The 17,411-nt window shown below is 46.1% G+C and overlaps 1 protein-coding gene across 5 annotated transcripts in view; it reads left to right on the top strand.

The window, feature by feature from the left end:
* Positions 1-1,685: 1,685 nt before the first annotated feature.
* TSPAN2 (tetraspanin 2) overlaps positions 1,686-17,411 on the top strand; it is a 40,337-nt gene continuing 24,611 nt past the window's right edge. For 3 of the 5 annotated variants that reach the window (XM_016925089.2, XM_016925092.2, XM_009428999.3), the window contains exon 1: positions 1,686-1,826. In XM_016925089.2, coding sequence (XP_016780578.1) covers positions 1,758-1,826 — 69 coding nt within the window. In that variant the 5' untranslated portion in view covers positions 1,686-1,757. Of the gene's footprint in view, positions 1,827-10,269; positions 10,490-17,411 lie in introns of those variants that run through there. The other 2 variants (XM_016925082.4, XM_016925077.4) reach the window with 2 other exon arrangements.

Genomic DNA, 17,411 nt, shown 5'->3' with positions numbered 1-17,411 from the left:
GTGTTTGATTGAAGCTAATGATTCACTTCTCTCTGCATACTTAATGACTTCCATCTTTGTCTTTATTTCATTGTTGGAGACATGTTTATTACTAGAATCAGCACTTTCATTTTTCTGTCTTTGACTTGTTTTTATAAATGAGTCGATATTCAAACAAATGTCCAAAGACAGAGGTAGGCAAAGATGGCAACATGGTAGAAACTGAATGGTTGACTGATAAGAGTGTGATACAATAATACTAACCCTTATGCAGTACTTAATCTGTGCCAGGCACTGTTCTAGGCACTTCACAAATACTAACTCATTTATCTTCACAACTGTATGAAGGGAGTACTATTACCTCCATGTTGCACGTGGGGACACTCGGGGCCAATGACAGTTTGGCACATTGGTCAGCCGACTGAAAGCTGTGATTTGGCCTCCTGCCTTCCTGACTCACTCCGCCCCCACCAGGCTTCACTCGGTTAACAGGCTTCACCAGGCTAACTGCGGTTCTCAGAACTCCCTTGGAGGCCTTGTTCTCTCCAGCCCTGTGCTTTTGCGCATGCTGTCTTCCTGGACTGATGTTTTCCGCCTGGGCTCCCTCTTCTAGACTAGATCAGGCCCCTTTCCTTAGCAATGCCTTTTCTGGTTAAAGCAGTCAGGCCAGGCACACCTGTCTAGCACCCAGCCCTTCTCTCCTCACCTTATTTGCTTACAGATCTGTCTCCAACACCAGAGACTGTGGTTCTGGGCCTGGCTGTCTCCTCATTGTTGAGTCCCTGGGGCTTGCTACTATGTCTGGCCTATAATAGGCACTCAAAGTTTTGCTGAATTTATGCATAAGCTCTCCGAGTTTTACTTTCTTGTCTCCCCCATACTGTCTGACACCACATATTGTAGACACTTAGTCAATGGAAGTGGGAGTCTGATTTTCCTGCCAACAGCCTAACTTAATAAAAACAAAGCAAAACAAAAACCGCTCCCTTCCCCTTTCTCCCATCTCCACATCATAATTAAGATCCCGAAAATTTGGGATCCTTCCAAGCCCTCCGATGAGTGGAACCCGGCAGGACGTGAGAAGTCAGACTCCCTCCACTGGCCGGCTGGGTTGAGGGCAGCCCTCAGGACTCAGGGCGCCGCCTCCCGCACCCTCTCCCAGTTCTTGCCTATTAAGGTAAGAGTCCCCCGAGGAGGGGGGAGGGGCCGGAGGGAGGGTCCCCTAGAAGCTGCTTGTGTGCTTGCTCCGCGCCGCGGAGCCGCAGCCCTGGACACTCAGTCAGGTGCCCCGCGACGGGTCCTGCCAGCTTCGGGGCAACCTCCGACCCCACTTAGCTCTTCTACCCGAGGTCACCTTCCTAGATTTCCATAGCCACGAGACCAAGTGCTTATCCCTCAAGCATCGCCCGGGCCTCAAACCGGTCTCCGCGCAGGGCGCTGATTAAATGGGTCCCCAGTCCCCGGTGGGCGCTCCCGCCCTGCAGGTGCTCCGATAGCCGGCGGCGGTGCGCCCACTGGAGGGAAGGAAGGTGGTCCCTGGGTCCGGGAGAAGAGCGAACGTGCTCCCTCGGGCCGCTCGATCTCCACCCCCTGGCGCCCCCACCCGTCGCCAGCCACGACGCTTGGGGTCCACGCGCCCCTCCCCGCCGGGCCCCGCCCCGCCCCCCGGAGGCCCCGCCCCGGTCCTCCCCGCTCCGCCCCCTCCCCGCCGGAGCCTGCCGCTCCCCGCGCTCGTAGCGCGGGCCTGGGGACTGGGGATCCCGCCGCCGGGCCGCAGCATGGGGCGCTTCCGCGGGGGCCTGCGGTGCATCAAGTACCTGCTGCTTGGCTTCAACCTGCTCTTCTGGGTGAGACCAGGAGCCGGGAGGGCCGGTCAGGGCAGGGGGCCGGGTGGCGGGCGCGGGGCCGGGGTCCCCGAGCTGCTGACTGCGGCGTCCGAGTCGCGCTCGTGGGGAGGGCTGGGTGCTCAAACGCGGAGGCGAGGAGAAGGCAAACAAAGAGGGAGGGGAGGGATGGAAGGGAGAGAACGGGAAGACAGAAGGTTGATCAATGAGAAATGGTGAGAAGGGGAGAGACACCGTGTGGCTCTTTCCTGGAAGGAACCCCTACCTGCCTTGGTTTTTATCTCCCAGCTAGTGACCCCAGGTGCGGGGACCCAGCCTCTCCTCACCTCCGGAGGACTTGGGGCCCTGGCGGTCCCTGTTCCCCTCCAGCCTCCCGTGCACACACCCCCTTTTCACTCTGCCTACCAGCTGGAACCAGGGCCTGGCCAGGGTGATGGGAGAGAAACCCCTGCCCTGGGGCTGCCTGGGGTGGTGCTCCATTCGAGTGTGTGGACACTGTACCTGGCTGTGATGGTTTTGTTTAGGAAATTGGAGATAGGAGTGAAAATTGTGGTGGGGGGGCGTCGTCCTTTTTCTGGGCATCAGGGTAAGGGTACCCCTGGGTGAGAGGAGGTGGTGGGTTCTCTTCTGAGAAGGGGATGGGGAATGGAAGGGCTTCTAAAGGGCAGCAGCAGCTCTCCACAACCCCCAGCCGCAGCCTCTGCAAATACTAATTCTCCCAGAGATGATCTCATTCAACTTTGCAGGGTTTGATTGAACTGACAGCGTTCCCAGGATTCATGGTTCACAGAGAGATAGGATCTTGACCCTTGTCTCCTATATTATCGAGACAGGGATACAGCTAGACCAAACCTACATCCCTGAATACCCTGTCCCAGGGCCTGCAGGACTGTGAGACAAGGTCTGAAAATTGTCTTTTCTGCACATTTCCTCTTGGGCTTTCTTAAGAGAATGTCAGCCAGTGTAACTGCTCAGCTAGACCCTGAGGGGAAACATTGGATAAAGAGGTTTGAGAGCAGCCAGGGCCTGGGTGCTTTGAAACTACCAGGTTGGAGGAGGTGGCTGTCCTATCTGCTCTGGGGGACGTTGTCTTCCCATGATTGCAACTAATTAATTATTGAATGATGCGCTCCTCTTTTGTCTGTCAATCCATTAGCCCAGATGCCTGGGTGACTTCAGCAACTCCAAGCTCTTCAGTATCCTTCAGCAGTGGAAGGTGTGAAGGAGGTACCTCCTCGACATCCCCTGAACTTTAAAGAGACACGTGGCCTTTGTACACGTGGGGATTTACATCAAGCATACTATAGGGAGAGGCGTTTCTGAAGACCATTTATGTTGTATTTTTTAGGAATCTGGCTTAATTTCAGAAGCTGTTAATTATAGATGTCATGCCACAGTGACAACCTTCATTCTCACTGCTTATGAATTCAAAAGAAGTTTTAAGCCTGAGGAGGAATTCTTAAGCTGGGTTCAGTGCTTATTTAGTGCCTGATATTGTACCAGCCTTTCCAGTGATAGCTGGAAGGATTCATTGAATGTTTTCAATGCGTCGGGGACAGTGCTAAGCATATTACTTTCATTATTACACATAATCCTCACAAGAGTCCTGATGTACATATACTATTATTATCCCCATTTTTTACAGATAAGGAAACAGGCTCAAATTGGTTAAGTCACCTAAGATCACACAGCTAGTGAGTGGCAGGGATGGTATTCAAACTCAGCCTACCTTCTCCTTTTTCTTGTTTTTTTTTTTTGAGACAGAGTCTCACTCTGTAGCCCAGGCTGGAGTGCAGTGGCCCAATCTCCACTCACTGCAATCTCCACCTCCCGGATTCACACCATTCTCCTGCCTCAGCCGCCCAAATAGCTGGGACTACAAGCACCCTCCACCACGTCCGGCTAATTTTTTTGTATTTTTAGTACAGACGGGATTTTACCGTGTTAGCCAGGATGGTCTCGATCTTCTGACCTCGTGATCTGCCCGCCTCAGCCTCCCAAAGTGCTGAGATTACAGGCGTGAGCCACCGCGCCCGGCTGCCTACCTTCTCTTAAGCACTGTGGTACATTCAATTAACCAGTGGTTCTCAAAAGTGGTTCCTGGGCCAGCAGCATCAGCATATCCTGGGAATTTGTCAGAAATACAAATTCTCAGGCTGGGCACAGTGGCTCATGCCTGTAATCCCAGCACTTTAGGAGGCCAAGGCAGGCGGATCACCTGAGGTCAGGAGTTCGAGACCAGCCTAGCCAACATGATAAAACCTCATCTCTGCTAAAGTACAAAAATGAGCTGGGCATGGTGGTGGGTGCCTGTAATCCCAGCTACTTGGGAGGCTGAAGCAGAAGAATCTCTTGAACCCGGGAGGCAGAGGTTGCAGTGAGCTGAGATGGTGCCACATTGCACTCCAGCCTGGGCAACAAGAGCGAAACTCCATCTCAAAAACAAACAAACAAACAAACAAACAAAATTCTCAGCTCATCCCAGACTTGCTGAATCAGAAATTCTGGGGGTAGGATCCAGCAATCTAATTTAACAAGCCATTCACATGATTCTGATCCATGCTCAAATTTGAGACCCATTCTGTTAAACAATGATTAAACAAATAATAATTTATGAATATAAACACAGTTCCCTAAGCTGCTCATCTCATTGAGGAAACGAGACCAGTGGATATGGAACAACACAAAAATAAGACAGTGTGGAATCAAGTGACAAGTTTCATACTGTTGACCGTAAGCACAGTAAGGAAAGGAAGTAGGAGCAGTGCAGTTTCAAGTGCTTGAATGTGTTAACCAGTGAGGTTAGATCCGACCTTCTCTATATGTGATCTAAGTAAGGAGTTTAGAGAAAGGATCACAGTCATGATGAGGAGCCAGAAAAGTTCTCCTTAAGAAGGAGCTATTCGAGCTAAACTTGGAAGGACTGGTAGAATGGAGCTGGGCAAAGCGAGGGGGTGACGCACCATCCACCAGCAGAGGAGCAGAGCAAGGGGGAGTGTGCGCCACCATCTGACTGTCGAAGCCATCAGGCTGGAGTGCAGAGATCCCAAGCAGGGCGTGCATGCACAAACAGGGTGTACTTGAGCAAGTTATTGTTACTTCTAGGCTTGTTTTCTCATCTGTACGATTGGAGTAACAGAAATATTGAGAGGATTAAGAGGGAATATATAAAGTATGTGACCTCAACTTCCTATGAGCCTAGGACATAGTAAATACTCAAAAATGTTAATTATTATTTTTGTTATCGGCACATAGGAAGCATTCAATAAATGTTAGCTCTCTTTCTCCTGATTCCTTTCTTGGTGAGGAATAGTGTATAAGTTTGCCAAGTGACTTGCAATTTGTCTTCATTTGAGGATAACTACACCTTATCTTGTCAATTTGTACTTGTGGATTTTCCCCACTAGAACTTAAAACACTCTGAGAGCAGGAATTTTGTTTTTTCTGTTTTGCTCATAGCTGTATCCCCAGTGCTAGAATAGTGCCTAGCATATAGAAGGCATGCAGTAGGACATGAAGGACCTTCCTCTCCCCCAGTTTCATGGGGGTGGGGGTGGAGGCAGCAACTAGAGCTAAGAGGCAACTGAAACAGGCACCTCATGACTTAAGGGAAAGTGTGGGATAAAGTATCTAGATATCTGCCTTCACTGTAACTGAGGGAACCTGATTCCAGAAAAGCCCCACTCAAGTTTCTAAAGTTGTTTTTTTGTGGTTGGAGGGCTTCGTGGGAAGTTTGGAAAAGGGGTGGGGGATAGTTTTCCTAGAAGGCCAGACTTTAGCTGTGACTGAAGTATAAATTTACACACACCCTTAGAAGCTCACGTGCCTGCCCCTCAGAGTTACGGGGTTCCTTGGGTGACAGCACTTCCTTCCAATCAGAACCTCGCCAGAGGTAAGCATAGAGGCGGGACAGGGTCTGTTTGGTGATCTGCGATTTAACAGATCAATTTGCAGCCTCCTCTGGCAGCTTGCTTTAAGTTTCCCTAGGCTGTGCTCCTGGTTTCATAAACATACAACCAGGCCCTGCCAGAGCCAGCACAGTATTCCCTGGCCCAGGGCCGCTGACTGTACTCACCACTGAATTTTTAAAAACAAAATAAAGCCCAGCCATTAACCCCACTACATTAATTTCTCTTATCGTGGTTGATGTCAAATGTGAAACCCCTCCCAACATCTGTCATGTCTAAATTCAGACCTGCGATCAGATAGCACAGCATATTCCTGTGCCTTTCATTGAAATCACCTTTTTTTTTCCTACGTTGCATAGCAATATAAATACAACACTACACCCCCACCAAGCCGCATATGTTGGCTTAAAGGAAAACCTGGGCGCTGTTTATTCCTTGGTTTATTGTTGTATGGTCAGTGTTTTCCTATCATTGTGCTGCACTAGCTGCTCAGCGTTACTGACCCACAGGAAGCAGTGCTGTTCATTGTTGAAAAGCAGATTCCATATATGGCAAGTCTGAAGTTGCCCTCCTTTCCTTCTCACCATTATTAATACAGCTTTGGGTTTTCACTTGGGGATGCCTAACAGGTACATTTAAGAAAGACAGTGTCTTGCAGGCTTGGGAGTCAAAGAAGTTTGACTCACATGAATCTCATAGAGGTCACCTTCCACTCTTTCCCAAACTTATTTCAAACAGTAACTTCAGAGCAATCACCTGTCAGAGACATTGGTTTAGGAAAAAATACCTAAAGAAAGTATTCTTTGGAGACCAGCCCATAAGGCAGATAGGAATGTTCTCAACCTCGCTGGAGGAGAATCTTCATTTCTGATTTTTGTCAAGGTGGAAAGAGAGTAGCAGGGGCCAGTGTCCCCTAGTGTGGACCTAGAATTGCTAGGAGGAACAGAGAGCCTACGAGAGGGGACAGTCTGAAGAAGCCACAGCTATGGTCCTAGGGTTCCGGTAGACCTCAGACAGACCTATGCAGTGTGGCAGTTCAAATCCAGGAATCCAAAACCTGGGCAGTGGATACTGACATCATACTGCCTGACTCTATTCCTGCCTCCACTCTTTACTACCTAGGGGACTTTGGGCAAGTTGTTTAACCTCTTTGAGCCTCCATTTTCTCACCTGTATAATGGACATAATAAACTACTAATATCTGTGAACTTTGTGCAGATAAAATGAGTTAATATATGTAAGGTTATAAGTATGGTTCATGCATACAGTAAATAATAACATATCAGTAATAGTTGTTTTTAAATACTAGAAGTACAAATGGGAAAGTAGAATCTAGAATCCAAGAGGTTCATACAGGCACAACAAAGCAGGCAGGTGTTTTACATCCAGCTAAGCAAGCAAGGTGGAAAGAGACTTGGAGTTTATCAAGGGCATGGAGTCAAAAGGAGAGATCACTTCCTCTACCATTCCCTGCCAAGTGCTGGGAATTCAAAGATGATTAAGACACAGTCCTTGATCTTGAGGCACTCATGCCTTTATTTAGCCTCCATTTTGCCTTTGATTAGAATTTATTCCCTGTTTAGTCTTTGCTCCTTGAGGGCAGGGACTGTGTCCTTTTGGCATCCCCTTTCTCCCAGTCTCTCAGTACCTAATAGAGTTAAGCATGGCTCCAGCTAAGGGAGTTGTGTGCACTGACCCTGGAGCAGGATCTGTTTATTTCCTTTCCCACTTCTGTGCTACTAAGTGGAGGCCAAGGAAAAGCAATGGGAAAACCTTTGGTGATCAGTGCCTCTCAAACTTTAACGTGCGTACAGATCACATAGGGAGCTTATTCAGCTCTATTCGGATTCAGTGGGTCTGCATTTCTCACAAGCTCCCAGGTGATGCTCGTGTTGCTGGTCTGGGAACATGCTTTGAGAACCCCTGTTTTAGATGTGGCCTGAAGAGGTCAGAGATTCAGCAGTGGCACTTGTTTCTGACTGAAGCAGGGTGTGCCCTGCTTCTTGGCTTACTCACTTGGCTTGTTTTTGGCAGTTCTTTTAATTTCAGTTACCACTTTACCTTTATTAAGTCTCTTTTTTACGCTAATACTTGATGCTTTCTGGAATTACCGGGAGGCCACCTGTCCATTGTTCATTGCATTTCACCATGTTGTTCTAGAACATCAGCCATGAAGTGTCTTTGGGTCTCCAACCATGTGTGACAAAAGAGAACATAACCTCTATACCCCAACCTTGACAGTTAATATCGCGAAGCTGCTCCCTTAAAACAAGTGATGCTATACTGAGCACTGAAACAAATCATGTCATGGTTGCTAAGGAATTAAAGAGAGAATGCTGACAGCAAGATGGAAATACCAGATGGGCTGGGAGCACATCCTACAGATGAATTACCTCGGGTTACCTTGGCCTGCCTTTTTCGTCCTCTTTGAATTTGATTGGGAACAAAAATAACAATGCTAATTAACATTCATACAATGTTTCAGTTTACGAAGTGCTTTTATATGCATTATCCCACCTGATCATGAATCACAACAATCTCACGAAATAGTGTAATTATTCCCATTTTACAGTTGTGAAAGCTGAAAGTCAGGCACAGTAGGTGGTATGTCCCAGGTCTTCTGACTTTAAACCCCATGCTTTTTTCATTGTTTTAATTTATTGGAACATGTAGAATATAAGGTATAAGAAATGCTGCTAACTTGGAAAATCTGAAGCCTGTGATCAGGGAGATTATATTCAGTGTCAGATTTAGTCTTGATGCATTCCAGAAACAGGTACAAAGAGATGCCTAAAAATACTAAGGCATATGGGAGAAGAAGCAGGAAGGAGAGAGGTTGGGAACACTGCTGATCAGTTTCAGGCAGAGGAAAAGTAACATGGAAATTGAGAAAGGGTATATATCAAGAGACAGTTTAAAAAGTTAATTTCAGGAGCAAAAACTTGAAGAATAGTAAGCACTATATAAATGTACACTATGTGCCAGCTGCTTTCCTAAGCATTTATTAACTAATTTAATCCTCACAACAACCCTATGAAATAGTAGCAGTTATCATCCCCAGTTTACATATGAGAAAACAGAGGTCTGAAGCATTGAAGAGACTTGCCCAGGTCTCAGAGCTGGCCAGCGGCAGAGCTGTGTCTCTATGTGTGTCCCCAGAGTCTGTACTCATAACCACTCCAAGTCTACAGACTATCGGAGAGGAAGGTTGAAGCTCTGACAAGCTTGTGAATTCTAGACCTGCACTGTCCAATGCGGCGACTATGCTACTGATCACATGTAGCTATTTAAATTAATTAAAACTAAATAAAATGTAACCTTCATTTTCTCAGTCCCACTAGCTACATTTCAGAGCTCCATAGCCATAGGTGCCTAGTGGCCACAAGGCTGGACAGCGCAGATATAGGACATTTACATCATTGGAGAAAGGTCTTCTTGACAGCCCTAGCCTAAATATAGTTATTCTTTCACTCATAAATACATCTATTCATATTTTTCTCTTATGGGGTCTTAAAAACATTAAAGAGAGGAGACATAGTTTCCACAAAAGGCCACTGACTTTCTAGTATAGAAGATTTAGAAAACCGAAAGGAATTCCAGCTGTCATGGAAAGAGGGAGTGTGGATCTAAAATAAAAATTAGTAGAGGACGGCTGCAGCAAACCACATTATTGGAACCATGGGAGCGATGTTTCCTATCTTGAAGATTAAGCTTTCGGTTTGAAGGTAACATTAGCAAGTCTACCAACATAATAGCACAAAGTGTGAGGCACTTACTGTTCTCAGTGTGTAACATGAACTCATTTAGTCTCTTTAGGAGGCACTATTATTACCTTCACTTTGCAGATGAGGAAGCTGGGGTTAGAGAGGTTAAGTGGCTTGCCCAAGATTATAGGACCAGTAAGTGCCAGAGTCTGATTCAAACCCAAATGCATAGAACCCCCATTTTTATCCACTACAACTCCTTTACACCTACGTACCGTATGCGCGCATGTGTTTATTACCCTAAGGGCATCATTATATATTCTGAACACCCAGAAGAGGTGAATTTCTAGAAGAACAGTTGGCAGATATTCCAGGATGTGTACCAAGCTCTGTCCTCCACATCGTAATGGTGATTGGGAAAGAGTCAGCTTATTAACAGGGGTGGCAGAGCAAGGCTGAGCACGGCCAGGGGTGCATTGGAAGCTGCTGTCACTCATCCAGGAAGCCGACTTTGTCTCCCTGCTCCCGCCAGAGTCTATCTAGCCTTCTGTGAACGGACCAGTGCTGCACCTTCCTGACCTCAAACAGGTCCTGGTAAAATGGCTTTTAAGAAAAATCTCTATAGAGCACCAAGCTAGACTTTCACAATTTCTGCTAGATTCCACCCATGCTAACTTCTTAGTAAACAAATTGTTTTGGCTTTTCTAATCTAGCCTTAGTTCCATTTGAAACATTTTTTTAACCACTGTCATTCTGTAACAACTAAAACTGGATGAAGATCATTATTTATTGATCAATAATTAAGAATTGTTTATCTGTTCCAAAGTAGTTCTCCCAACCACTATAAATAAATATTGTTTAATGTGTTGTCTTTGCTTATGTAAAGCTCTATATAGATGAGATGTCACAGTAGTCATTGTGGCCTCCAAGATAAGTGATTATATATGCAGAGGGCAGGCCTAGGATGAGAGCCAGCTGTGATGTTCCAAGGAGGAGGTCCACTGAACCTAGAAAAGACCATTTTTTTCCTCTCTGGGCTTATCCCCTTGATGAGGTAAGTAAGGCTGACATTGAGTTCAGTTCACTTCTGTGACTTGGTAGACCAGATTTTAGTTCTGTACATATTTGATCTTCATTTGAGAAAGCCATCTGCTCCCTGGAATCCTTAGCCAGTAGTCTATGACATTTCATTTTGCTGTATAGTATAAAGAAGACTACATAGGCTGGGCATGGTGGCTCACACCTGTAATCCCAGCACTTTGGGAGACTGAGGCAAGAGGATCACTTGTGCCCGGGAGTTCAAGACCAGTCTGGACAACAAAGTAAGGCCCCATCTCTACCAAAAAATAGAAAAAATTAGCTGGATATGGTTGCACATGCCTGTAGTGGGAGGAGGAGGTGGGAGGATTGATTGAGCCTGGGAGGTCAAGACTGCAGTGAGCTGTGATCAGGCCACTGCACTCCAGCCTGGGCAACAGAGTAAAACCCTGTCTCAAAAAAATGAAAAGCAAGAAAACTACACAGCCATCGTCTTTCTCCTAATTCTTGATGTTCCCTAATCTCCTTCTCCTTCTCCCTGTATTGCTAAGAGAAAAGACATTATGTATAATCACCGAATAAACAACACACTTTCCACTGTCTATATGTAAATTATCTGCTCTATCATTTGCAGCAAGCTTTTCATCCCAAGTTAGTTTCCTTCCCCTGAGCTTATATTTCTCCAGCACTTCTAAACTGCCCCCAGCAATGTTGGTTGACCCATGCAAGTTAACTTTATAACAATTTAAACAAACTGAAGGTGCATCTGGCACAAATGTATAGCCCAGTGTTCTTTGCAGAGATGAATGGAACACTCCTGATTTTATTGTGGCCTGAATTGCACCACCCTTCCATCAGTGCAGAGAATTAAGCATTGGTCGATTATAAAATATACTCTTACCTGAAGGAAGTTTTTCTTACTGTGAGCTTTTTCTTAGGAAATGGCATGAGGAAAATAATGGGGAGATCAGAAACACTGGTACCTAAAGGAGCTGCCATGCATTTCCAGACTAACACAGCCTTCTCATCGCCACAGGCTGCCACAGTCCTGCCTCTCAGTTCCCACTCACCTGGTCCTGATGAAGGCCAAGGTAGCGAGGTCCTTCAGAGATCATTTGACATAGATGTCGTATGGCATTCAATTCTTGTATTTTTTCTGATAAAACCCTTGATTTTGAAGAAATGCCATCTGAATCCTTGACTTGCTTTTACTGCATAACAGAATAAAAATCTCGGGAGCTGGTTTTCCTCTTTGAGAAAATTCAGATCATCTTCCAGAGCAAATGTGCTTCTGACTTTTGCCTGCTAAGAGGGTGAGACTCCATTACCCTTATGGTATCATAATGGGGTTTACAATCAGATCAAGAATCATAAGTGCTCATTATGTGATTCCAACGGGGATGAGAATTGCCACCAAGAGCAAATATTAGCTTAAAAGCATTTAATGAAAATTCTAGGGTTGAAGCATCATTTCCAATTTTGTGACTTCATCCTAAAGAAGAGAATTGCAAATGAGTTGGTATTCACCCTGGAGAAGCAAGAATACAGAATTGATTTTGTTCATTCTTTCATTTGAGTGCAGCATGCACGTGTGTGTATGTGTGTGTGTGTGTGTGTGTGTGTGGCGCTATAATTGTATTGTGTTCATATGCCCCTGCCAGTGGAAGGCATGTATACATTGTGTAGATTTACATTGTGTAGATTTATTCTTTGTATCCGTGGATGGTACACAACACACATTCCTGCAGGCTTAGGAAAACACAGAACTGATACTATGTGCTCTACTTTTGTTTTCTGTTTCTGAGGCATGTGTTTTGCTGAGCATATTCAACAGCGTGTTCACACAGTGCCTTCCAAGGTATCTGCAGTGTTTCCCAGGTGCAGATGAGTTTGAAAATAGCACTTTGTGAAGTATTCCCTTGGAGACTTGTGAAGGAGGTTGTTCGCAATTGCTCCTGTCAGCCTGTCTTAATCAGCTCAAGCTGACATTTTAAAAATATAATACCACAGAGTGGGGTGGCTGAAGCAGAAATTTATTTTTCACAGTTCTGGAGACTAGAAGTCAGAGGTCAGGTGCTGGAGGTTGGAAGTCAGGTTGGATTCTGGTGAGGGCTCCCTGGTGAGGGCTTGTGGACAGCTACCTTCTTGCCATGTCTTCATATGGTGGAGAGACAGAAAGCAAGCTCTCTGGTGTCTCTTCTTATAAGGGCACTAGTCCCTCATGATGGCCCCACCCTCATGACCTCATTTAAACCTAGTTACCTCCCAAAGCCCCAACCCCACATATCCTCACACTGGGAATTAGGCCTCAACCTGTGAATTTTGCAGGTTGGAGGGATACAATTCAGTCTATAGCATCTTTGTGAAGGTCCTCCATTCACTCATTTAGCAAATGTCTATTGGGAGCCCACTCTGCAGGGCAGAGGGGATTATGTTTGGGAAACAGCAATATAGACCCTGTCCCTGCCCTCACAGAGCTTAGGCCTTAATTTACAAAATATGGGCATATTTAAGTAGAAAACATTATGTGAGATATAAAAGAAGGTACCTATCTAGGTCATGGTAGGCTTCCCTGAGGAATTAATGTTAGAGCTGTGAATGGGTGTCAGCTAGGGGGAGGCGGAGGAGGGAACAGCAAGAACAGAGACCTCCACAGGGGCAGGAAGGATCTGAAACTGTAGCTGGAGCATCTGAGGGCCAGGACCTGCGGTTCCCACTTAGGTATAAGTGCACATGCTGTCTAGAACTTCCCTAAATGATGCTTTTTACCCCCAAAGGGGGCTTTTTTGCTGGACTTAGTCACTAGAAAGTGGATAGCAGGTATTTGCTCTTGGTGATCTGGTTGGCTAACCTCCGGGAAAAGGAGGACAGCTGGGCAGACTGGGGAGGCCAGAATGGGGAATGATCTCTGCATTCTTGCATCTCAGCACCACCCCACTCCAACCGCAGCGCCTGCCTAGGGACCATGTTTGCAATTTGTGAAACCTGTCTTTTTTTAAAATGAAAAAATATGTCCTCAAGATAGGACATCTCATCAGCAATCCCAGGAAATGGAAGTAAGTACAGTAAAATAAAATTGAAATCTATTAGCAAGCTCTGCTTCATGCACGATGACTTTTTTTTGGCAGATAGCCATTATTAAAGAAAACTTTTTGTCCATCCACTTTGCTTTAAATGCTTTCTAATCAAGTTTTCAGTCCTTCTTCTGTTTCTTGAGTTTTAGAACACACATTGTTTTCACTAAAGACATATGCTTACAATTTGCAATTTCGTGTCCTCCAAACTCTCTGGAATATGGTTAGCTACTGAAAGAACTTGCCCAAGACAATACGTACTATAACCATATGTGATGATCCCCTATTTAATGACTTGGAATTATTGTCACTATCTATTCCTTTCCCTGCATTCTTATCTTCTTTTTTTTTTAAGTATTTTTCTTGTCCTCTTTTTAACAGTTGGCACACTCTTGCCCTTAAATACTATTTTATCACATTCTCTGGGTACCTCACATACAACCGGTCCTCAGAAAAGGAATGATGAGGCTGGGCGCGGTGGCTCATACTTGTAATCCTAGTACTTTGAGAGGCTGAGGTGGGCAGATCACTTGAGTCCAGGAGTTCGAGACTAGCTTAGGCAACATGGTAAAACCCCATCTCTACAAAAAATACAAAAATTAGCTAGTGTGATGGTGTGTGCCTGTATTCCCAGCTACTTGGAGGGCTGAGGTGGTGGATCGCTAGAGCCCCGGAAGTTGAGGCTGCAGTGAGCTGTGATGGCACCACTGTACTTCAGCCTGGGTGACAGAGTGAGACCTTGTCAAAAAAAAAAAAAGGGAGGGAGGACTCAAAAAATGGTGCTTTCTGGCAATTTCTCATGTGCATTCTGGTGGGCTGCCTCTGGATTGACTTCCCACCTGCAGGGTTGGATTCCCTCCTGGGCCACCCAGTGGGGATTAGCGTCTCCTTGAGCCCCAGAAGAAGGACTGGACTTTCCTCATCTCTGAAACCTTGGCTTCTGACTCATAGTAGTTGCTCAATAAGTGTATTTTAAAGGATTAACATCAAAGTCCAACTTTTGCTTCTGTATGAAAAAGTCCATTTCCAGAAAAAAAACAATGTTTCTAGTTGTAATTGTTCCAAAGGCACAGGGATTGGCACTGGTCCTGGAAGCAGGGCAGCCCTCAGCAAAGTTCTTCAATGAGTACAGTGAGTTCATAGTTCTCACAGCTCTCCACGTCCATTCCCCTGGTGTCCTGTCCCTGGTCCTCAGCCATTCAAGCCTTTCCCTTTGGCTCCCTGCTATGTCTGACCTCCAGGTAACATTCATGCTCCTGATGGTTTCCATCAAACTGTGGGCTTCTGTCCCTCCTCCCCTCAGGCAGACCTTGCTCTGGGCTTTCCAAGATGGTAGCAAACAAAGTAGAAGCCGAGTCATGGTCTGTCCCACACCCTCTCAAGCCCCAACCTCCGACCTCCCCCAGACTCTCCTTAACAAACACAGCATCGAGGTAAGGAAATGAACCTCTGTACTACCATCTCTGCCTGGAATTCGCCTCTGCTGCCAGTCGTTCCTTGCCCAGTGACTTCTCACTCATTCTTCAAGATGTAAATCAAAATTTAATGATTCCTCCTGCATGCCAGTGGCTACAGTTTGCTCCAATCCCTTGGCAGTGTGCATGCTGTTCCTCTTCAGCACACTTCCTGCATTATAGTGCACTTAGTACTTTATGTGACTATCTACCACATTAGACTATGAACCATGTCTTTTTCATCATCGTTTCCCTGACACTGAGCACAGTACCTGGCCTGGACTGTAGTTTATTCTTAATAAACATGCAAGGAAGAAAGACAGGGAAGGGAGATGTGGCTGGGGGCAGAAGAAGGAAAGGTTAAAAAAAAAATGGTAGCCTCCCATTTCTTATTTGTTTTAACATTGGCTGAGGTGCAATGTTATGTCTGAATGCAAAAGAGGGGTTGAGATTAAAGGGAGAAGAGAGCATGTGGGCATGAGGCAGTTTTGGCCTCATTGGGTTAAAATTTAGGATTAGAGAGTTTGAAGACTTCCTTCAGGTCTTTGGGGAGACCATTTCCTCCAGCTCTATGGAATACAGGGAATGTTGAGAACTTAGTGACACTGACATGCTCACTTTGTTCCTGACTGGACTGGAACTGGTGTGAATTTTTTTCAAGCAATTTCTAGTCTGTGATCAAAGCCCAGTGAACACAGAGCATTCCATGAATCTTAAAGGAATGGCAAGTTAAAAAGGACCAAAGTGCTGTGTGGTCTGTGCTGATGCCACTTTCCAAAGCAGTGATCACCCTGCCTCTTGTCACAAGCAGCATCGACCCTGGCCGGGTCCTTACCCACAGCATCCCTGACACAGCCGGCAGCAGCCTGCTGGGAGGATTCCCTTCCACACAGTGATGACATTCAGCTAAGCCACAGTTTCCTTGACCCAGGAGGAAACCCGTGTGGTTTGGGGTTAGGGGCATGGATGAGCAAGCGCAGATTTTTTCCCATTGCCCGATGGCTTTAAATTGCAACCTCTCTTTTAATTTTCCATTATGCATCAAACACATCTGTGCCAGAACTGGACAAATGTATTCTGTCTGGGAGGATAATCCCAGACGGCTATAAATTAGAGTTTGTGTACAGAGATTCCAAAAATGTGGCCTCGTGGTGGGGTGTCCCTGGGACCAGTCACCTCCTCCACAGTCTGCTCGGTGGCTGCTGGCTTTGGCCTGATGCCTCTGTCAATAGGTCTTGCTTTGTATTTGGAAACTCTGTCTTTCCATTGAGTCGCCACAGAGATGAGGGCGTGCAGGGTTGCCTGTGAGGCTTTGCTGGGCAGACTTGTCCCAGGCAGCCTCCAGATGCTTCTAGGAGGAACCTAGGTGATTGACCAAGGGCATTGCTCTCTTTCCTACACAGGAACAGCAAGGACCTCAAAGCTGGTGTCCTCCCAAGTTAAAGCATGGCCCAAGAAGACTCTCCCCACTTTTTCTGGATTGCACATAGAAACTACCGTGTAACACTTTAAAAATATATTTTTAAAGTTACAAGAGAAATACATGCTTAATGCAGAGAACTTAGAAAATATACTGAGAAGGAAAAAAGTCACCTGGAATCCTGCCCTTCATAAATAATGTTTTAGCAAAACTCCTTTCAATATGTTTCCATGCCATGCCACCCTTTTTTAAAATGCAGACGTCTTTCAGAAGCTGATTGATCCCGGGTCCTTTAGCTGCCCCTCACATTATCCAATTAGTGCTTTCCTCTAAGTACTGGAAACTTTTAGTTACTCCACAAGGGAGAGTCCAGCTGGTAGAATTCTGCCCCTCTGACTCCTCCTCGCTGAGGTCGCACCTCTTTTCTGAAGAAGCTGGCCACAAAGGGGATTGGCCTTGGGAGATAGAAGGAGAAGAGGGATAAAGTCCTCATAGAAATCCAGCCAGATCGTCCAGAAGGCTAGTTCAGGGTCCTTTATAAGCTGCCTGGCAAGACAGAAGTCCCCTGTATAAAAAGGACTATGCTGTCTCTGGTGCAATTTCTCCTTTTAGACCTCTGCTCCTCTGATTTCCATCCTCCATGCTCCTGTTCCCAGCGTCTGTGTGTGCTCTGCTCTGTTTGGGCAGGGGAAGCCTCTAAATTGTTCATTTAGTGGTAGGCTAGGGCAGCCCAACAGCAACTGGATGGGCCAGCAGAATTAGGAGGCTATTTTTATATCTCTGCTTACTTTCCCATGGTGCCCTGGGCCCAGAAGGTGTCCAGTAAATATCTGTTGATGGATTGATACAGTGAAATTCGAGAGTGGTGTTTGTGGAGAGAAAACACCGTGGCTAGAGCCTGCTGGCACGCAGCAATGACAGTCCTGAGATGGCAGAAAGGGCTTCCAACTTCCAAGCTGAGCCTCACAAAAGCCTTCAGAGTAGGGAAGG

This window comes from Pan troglodytes, chromosome 1 (assembly GCF_028858775.2).
Source record: "Pan troglodytes isolate AG18354 chromosome 1, NHGRI_mPanTro3-v2.0_pri, whole genome shotgun sequence".
Taxonomy (NCBI): Eukaryota; Metazoa; Chordata; class Mammalia; order Primates; family Hominidae; genus Pan; species Pan troglodytes.
The sequence above is the reverse complement of the archived record's forward strand: the minus strand, read 5'-3'. Positions and strand labels throughout refer to the sequence as shown.